The 6631-nt window shown below is 62.5% G+C and overlaps 2 protein-coding genes across 2 annotated transcripts in view; both read left to right on the top strand.

Annotated features, from left to right (window-relative positions):
• Positions 1-2340, top strand: part of STARD3 (StAR-related lipid transfer (START) domain containing 3) — a 25015-nt gene extending 22675 nt beyond the window's left edge. Inside the window, 3 exon segments of the mRNA XM_010842664.1 lie at positions 1-72; positions 1095-1188; positions 1595-2340. The exon segment at positions 1-72 is cut by the window's left edge and continues 2 nt beyond it. Coding sequence (XP_010840966.1) covers positions 1-72; positions 1095-1188; positions 1595-1699 — 271 coding nt within the window. The 3' untranslated portion in view covers positions 1700-2340.
• Positions 2341-3237: 897 nt separating this feature from the next.
• On the top strand, positions 3238-5224 carry TCAP (titin-cap). The gene is made up of 2 exons (XM_010842659.1): positions 3238-4144; positions 4373-5224. The coding sequence occupies exons 1-2, from the start codon at positions 4035-4037 to the stop codon at positions 4761-4763; spliced, it is 501 nt and encodes a 166-aa protein (XP_010840961.1). The 5' UTR covers positions 3238-4034; the 3' UTR covers positions 4764-5224.
• Positions 5225-6631: the final 1407 nt, after the last annotated feature.

Raw genomic sequence — 6631 nt, 5'->3', positions numbered from 1 at the left:
CCGAGACCGATACCTGTCCGCGGGCATCGCCACCACGCACTGCGCCAAGCCCCCGACGCACAAATACGTCAGGTGAGCTGAACCTTGCCTGGAGTCATGCGCACTGGCTCCTCCCCTCGTGGCCGTGAGAACAGGGCAGGACTGGTGTGTACAGCTGGGCACTTTCTCCTGAGGTCGCCTTCCTGTCCCCGGTCCCACTGTCCCTACTCCTGCTTATCTGGGACCACCACCAGGCTCAGGGGAGCTCCAGGGTAGACCGAGGGTGGCGATCAATAGGGACCAGTCGGGAAGGGGGCTGGGAGCCATGAGGTGGCTGGTCTAGGGGACCAACACAGCAGGAGGCTCTGTGTTCTGAAGCATCACCTTCCTGCCTTTCATCCCCTTCTCCCTGTCCCTTGGCCTTGCATTACCCTCATGGTGCTTGGAGGTACCCAACGGAAGAAGCTTGAGTCCTCTGCTGTCTGTTCCACGGCCTCCTCCAGCCCCCTTGCTCTCTAGTCCTAGCGCTGTGGGTGGCCTCCTCCCAGATACTCGACACTTCCCCTTCTGTCTTGGGGTTCCGCAGAGAGCGCTGTTCTTTGCGTGTCAGCCCGGGGCTCTGGTCTCACCACCACCACAGTGTTTGCTGGGTGATGGGCAAGCTCGTTTCCCCTCCTGACGCCAGCTCCCTTATCTATGGAGGCAGGGGAGCTGATGGGATGGGAATCCTACCGCTCAGGCCTGTGGCCTCCCAAGAAGGCGCCCCCTCGTGGAGCCCCGCGGCTCTGCACTGCTCCCAGAGCTGGGCCCCGAGAGAAGTGCTCACCCCCGCACTACCGGAGTCCCTGGACAGACTAGATGAGAGCTGGAAGGTGGTACACGCCCTGCCCCTGGGGCTGTGCAAACATCGACCGGCTTTTGAAGGAGGATTTGAGCACCCCATGGCAGGTGGGGTGGGGGGCTGTATCCTGTGGCCTCTGGGACACCCGTTCTGGCCCTGCTCAGACCAGCAGCTCCCTTCCCCCTTCCACCCCAGTCCAAGGTGGGTCAGGGCAGAGCGGAAATCAGGGGTTTCGCCTGGCTCCAAGGTCCCCTACCAGTGCATCTCTCCTCAGGGGAGAGAATGGTCCTGGGGGCTTCATCGTGCTCAAGTCGGCCAGTAATCCCCGAGTCTGCACCTTCATCTGGATCCTTAATACAGATCTCAAGGTGGGCATGCTGGGGCTCCGAGGCAGGCTCTGCGGAGTGGAGGGGACTGTGCTGTGTGACCTTGGGCGTCCCTGCTCCCGGCTTCCCTGCTCTCCGCCTCCTTTCTTCCTCTGAAACTGGGGGCAGGGTCCAGATGGTCTTCTCGCCCTGAGGCCCTGTGCCTCCCCTCTTTACCTCTGACTCCTGAGGCCTGAGGAAGGGTGGCTGGCTGCCAGCCCACCCCCTCCCGGGTCTATTTGTGTGACTCATGCCAAGACCGGGGTACGGCATGTTCTTCCTGCCAGGGGTGGGGGAGAGGGCGGCCTTGGCTACATGCCAGAGTTGCACCTGCATTTGGGCACCAGTTGTTGAGGGGGAGTCCCTGCTGAGGGCCGGCCTTCCTGGAACTTCTCCTCGCCTCCCCCAGGGCCGCCTGCCCCGGTACCTCATCCACCAGAGCCTCGCAGCCACCATGTTCGAATTTGCCTTCCACCTGCGGCAGCGCATTGGAGAGCTGGGTGCCCGGGCATAAGGGTGCCTCCTCACCACCCTGCGGGCCAGGGTCCTGTTGCCACGGCCTCCAGAGCCAGAGAGGGGCACCGCTTGGGCTTCCCACTGCCCACTGAGGACCTGGCCTCAGCAGTGGGGAGGGGGGAGCTTCCTCCACAGCAGCTCTGTGACCTGAGCTCCCGCCCTACACCGAGCTTCACTGCGCCTGGGGGCGGCCATGGCCGGCTGAGGGCTCAAGCGCTGGGACTCTGCTGCTGCGCCGAATGGGTCTTTCCTGCCAACGGTTCCACGGCCTCCCTGCCTCTGGGAGGAGGAGACCCGCTGTCCCCTACCTGGCCTGGGGCGGGGTCTTTAACCGGAGCCACGGACTCAGCGGGAGAGGACCCTGGCCAGGACCAAAGTTAGGGCAGCTCATCACCAGTGTGAAGGTGTGGGAGCTCCTCTCTCATCATGGTTTTTTAGGATTATTTAAAGGGTCTGGGACCTTTCTCCACTTGCACTTCCACTTGTAGGGGTGTGGGTGGCAGGTGGGGGTGGTGGGCACTGGCAGGGGGGCCGCCCCTCCCAGGCTGTCTCCAGGTTGCTGCCCTCCACCCCCACCCCCCAGTGCCTCCTTGGGGACCTTTGTAATTTGAGCCAATTAAAAACAGGAACTCAAAAAAAGCCCCTGCAGCCTGGCCTCTTGAGAGTGAAAAAAAAAGGGCAGCACGCAGGGCCTAGGGGAAGGAACCCTGCTTCAGCTTACACATGACCCACCCTCCCAGAGCCAGAATAGAGCCAGCTGGGGACCCAGTTCTCGAACCGCCCCCCCGCCCCGTTCAGCTGGTCAGATAAGTGGTCAGAGAAAGATTCCCTGCCTCCTGGCCAGGTCTCCTGCTAAGGAAGGTTAGATTAAGGTCTCCAGCCCAGGATGGGGAGGCGGGAGGTGGGGGAGACCTGGAAAGACCCCGAGTAGGCCTCAGCTGATCCTGGGGTCTGCACGTTTGTCGGGGAGGAGCCTGGAGGCGAGGCCTGGGCTTCTGGGTCACTGAGGCACCTCTGGGCTCTGCTCACCTCCTCTCTCTGCCCATCACACTTGGGACCACTGGGAAATGGCCCTCCTTCCCTCCCTGCAGGCTTCCTGAGGGGCTGACTTGCTTAGACTCAGGGGTGGGGGTGTTGCCTCTTGGGCCCGGCTAGGCATGTGACCCCCGGCAGGTCTGCCTGCCTGAGCCTCCATTTCCTACTTTGCTAAAGCTGTGTAAGATGAAAGGCGCCAAGGATTGGGTGTAGTGCTCCGTAATCAAGACGGGGCCTGCCTGCTAGGGTCTCATCACAGCCTCTGTCCCTGGCTTTCCTGGTGCCCTTGCTTTGTCCACTCAGTGACACCCCTGCTGCTCCTCCCCCGTGCCTTCCCCGTGTGCCAGCCTCCTGTTGCACGCGCTGCTGCTCTGGGGGCGGGGCTGTCCCTACAAGCCCTTCGACTGGCTTGCTCCCTGGGGACAGAGCCAGGCCCCGCCCGATGGCACCTTGGAGCTGGCAGCCCCCAGAGCTCTTCTGGTAAGGCCACTGTGAACAGAAAGTGAGGAAAATGAGGCCCAGAGGGGGTGGACGCTGCCCCCTACTCAGACAGCCTCATTATGGCTGATTTGGGGGCTGGAGCCAGAACTGGCTGCCACCCACTGGAACTGCTGGAGTCCCGTCTCACCCCAGCTGAGTGAGGGGGTAGAGTCGGGGGGCCGCCTCCCCCCTCTTTCGTGTCCAGGATCCCAGGGGTGGAATTAATTTCCAGTGCCCCTGCTGGGGAGGTGGTTGGGAGCCAGGCCTTTGGGGGCAGACACCTGAGGAATGGCACTGTCCTTTTGGTGGAGGGGCATGGTCGGAGGTGTGACGTGCCCTTGAGCCCAGGCAGAGGAGAGCAGCGGGAACAGGACCTGACGGCCTGGTACAGCGCCCAGAGGAGGCCTTGGTTCCTACTGTTTCCCGCTCTGTTTACAGACAAGCCGCTGTCCTCCCTGGGTGAGGGAAAGGGGTGGGGCCGATGGCAAGTGCTAAGGTGGCACGAGGCTGGGCATGTGCCTGGTCACGGGTAGTATCTGAGGAGTGTCAGACACCTGGAGGTGTCACTCTGGGGACCCCTGCCCCCACTGGAGCATCTTGATCTCTTCAGAAGCTGACCTCTGACCTGGGGGCAGCCAGAATCTGGGTACCACCCCCCCGAGCCCTGCCCTGGGCTCAGAGTCCCCCATCAGTGAGTCTTGGCTCTGCTTATAGCATCTGACGCCAGAGGGGCTGAAAATAGCCCCTGAAAGAGGGGGAGGAGGGGGCTATTTAAAGGGCCTGGGAGGAAGAGAGCCCAGAGGGAGTGAGCAGTCATCATGGCCACTTCAGAGCTGAGCTGCCTGGTGTCAGAGGAGAACTGTGAGCGGCGAGAGGCCTTCTGGGCTGAGTGGAAGGATCTGACGCTGTCCACAAGGCCTGAGGAGGGGTGAGTGCTGGCCAGTCAGGGGTCCCCCATCCTCTCAGAGCACCTTTCCTGAGACTCATGAGACCAGAGCACAAAGCCTGGGAGAGGTTTTGGGGGTGGGGGCCAGGAGAGTGCCTGCTGGGGAAAGTGGAGTTGCCCCTCCAGCAGCCCCAGGGAGCTCTGCTGCCCCGCTGGTGAGTGGCGGGCAGCAGCTCTCGGGTTCAGCGTCCCTTCGCTTCTCCTTCCCAGTTGCTCCCTTCATGAGGAGGATACCCAGCGGCATGAGACCTATCACCGGCAGGGGCAGTGCCAGGCGCTGGTGCAGCGTTCCCCCTGGCTGGTGATGCGGATGGGCATCCTCGGCCGTGGGCTGCAGGAGTACCAGCTGCCCTACCAGCGGGTGCTGCCTCTGCCCATCTTCACCCCCGCCAAGGTGGGCACCAAGGAGGAGCGCGAGGAGACCCCCATCCAGCTGCAGGAGCTGCTGGCACTGGAAACAGCCCTGGGAGGCCAGTGCGTGGACCGCCAGGATGTGGCCGAGATCACCAAGCAGCTGCCTCCCGTGGTGCCTGTCAGCAAGCCCGGCACCCTTCGTCGCTCCCTGTCTCGCTCCATGTCTCAGGAAGCACAGAGAGGCTGAGAGGGACCGTGACTCGGGCTCCACTGTGCCTGCCCTGGGCTGGGCCCTTCCTGGCTAGGACCATGGAGGGGAGCTGCTGGTCACGGATGCTTCGTAGTTTGCCCAGAGTTGGGGGCTAGGGGAGGAGGGAGCCAGAGGCCAGGATGCCTGGATCTCCTGAGTTCCCAGAGGGAGGGGAGCGGACAATGGGCACAAAAGGTGAAGAGCTGGGGGCCAGCACAGCCAAGTACCCCCAGTCCCAGGAGGAAGGGCAGAAGAAGCTGATGAGGGCAAGAGGCCCCTGAGAGGAGTGACCCCAGTCCAGATTTCAGCTTCAGAGAAGGGTGAAGAAAAACTGTAAGAGGATCTGGAGTGCTCTGGGAAGGAGACTGGAGGGAGGGGGACGTGAAGAGGGCAGAGGCAGGGTGGAGCCCCCAGCACCCTCTGTTAGTGCTGCAATAAACGCTCAATCACGTGCCAGAGTTTCGTCTCTTTCCTTGTGGTTGAGGGGCCCGCCCGTTGGTGTCCCCACCAATGCTCACTTCTGGGAACAGGCCCTGCATTTCAGCTAAATATGGCAGAATTGGTGGGTCACCCCACGCTTGAGGGGAGGGGCTGTAGGGACAGAGCTGTAAACAGGGTGGCTATCTGCCTAGTCCCCCTGACTACCGTGAGCCCTGGCCTCTGCCTCTAGTCCTCTGGCACTGTGCAGTGCCCATGAGGCCAGTTGGCATCCAGGGTTTGTTGAAATGATCTCATGGAGAATAAGGAGGGGGCTGGCACCAGGACTGTCAGCTGTGCCAGGGTGTGGATGGGGTCAGTGACCCCAGGGCTGACCTCTCTCTTGATTCTGAATCCAGACAGAATCAATCCTTGGTTGGGGTCAGGTGTTCCACCCTCCCTGGCCTGGGAGCCCAAGGTGGGTTGTTGGGGGTAGGGTGTGTGTAGGGGGTGAGGTTCCTGTCTGTGACCTCTGCAGCTGTTGCAGTAACTCATGCCCCAACCTGGCTGCCTGGCCTAACTAGAAGACACTTTCTCTTGGACAAGGTGTGGGGGGCAGGTGGCATGGAGGAGGCCTGGGCTCCATCTTGGCAGGGACTGGTAGCCTACCCAGGGTGGAGAGGCACTAGACTTGGTCAGAGGTGGGTCCCACTCCAGGAAGACCATGGAGATGGCCTCCGCAGAATCTACTTCCTATTTGGGGGGATAGGAGGGGAGAACCTGGCATCTTGACAGTCTGGTACCTGGAGTGCCAAGCAGGCCCTGGAGGGCCAAGCAGGCCTGGCCTGGTTCTGCTCCCCCAGATTGGCTTGGAGTGTGGGCTGTGAGATGAGAGGGGTCAGACTCCAGACCAGTCGACACACCTAATCCCTTGGTGTCCGAGGCTGGGCCCGTGTCCCCTGGGAGCCCTGGCAGCCTGGAGAATGCACCCTGCGCCCTTCTGTCCTCACCTGGGCCCCTCGCCTAGACGTGACGGGAACATCCTGAGCCTTCCGCGAGATACGCGGCTGGAAGCCCGCAGGGCCTGCAGGGGAGGCCGGGCTGTTCCCTCCGCTGTGCGCATTAGCCCCACTCGCCTCCCCTATCGTCACTGCCATCTGACGGGCGGGGTTGGAGTTCTGCTGTGCAGCTCCAGGGCTACCGAGACCGTGGGGGAGGCCAGAACGGACTGTCCTTTCTGGAGTCAGGGTGGGGAGCGGGGCGGGGGGCGCTGCGGGATGGGAATGCTAGAGAACGCTGGGACTGAAGAGAGGCCTGGAGGAGGGGAGCTGGGGGGGCCTTACTAAGAAATGGGGTGGATGTTGGACAGGGTGTCCTGGAGATGGGGAGCCTGGCGGGGGACTGGGCCCTTGGTGGAGAGCGCTGGGAGCTGGGAACTGTGGGGGGGG

The sequence above is a fragment of the Bison bison genome, unplaced genomic scaffold (assembly GCF_000754665.1).
Source record: "Bison bison bison isolate TAMUID 2011002044 unplaced genomic scaffold, Bison_UMD1.0 scf7180017864180, whole genome shotgun sequence".
Classification (NCBI taxonomy): Eukaryota; Metazoa; Chordata; class Mammalia; order Artiodactyla; family Bovidae; genus Bison; species Bison bison.
Note: the sequence above shows the minus strand (reverse complement) of the source record. Positions and strands in the feature narration are given on the sequence as shown.

Excerpts from the sequence above, each read along its gene's own strand:
- TCAP (XM_010842659.1), top strand. The coding sequence starts at position 4,035 with ATGGCCACTTCAGAGCTGAGCTGCCTGGTGTCAGAGGAGAACTGTGAG. Across the intron at positions 4,145-4,372 it reads TCCACAAGGCCTGAGGAGGG|TTGCTCCCTTCATGAGGAGG; the intron begins GTGAGTGCTGGC and ends TCTCCTTCCCAG.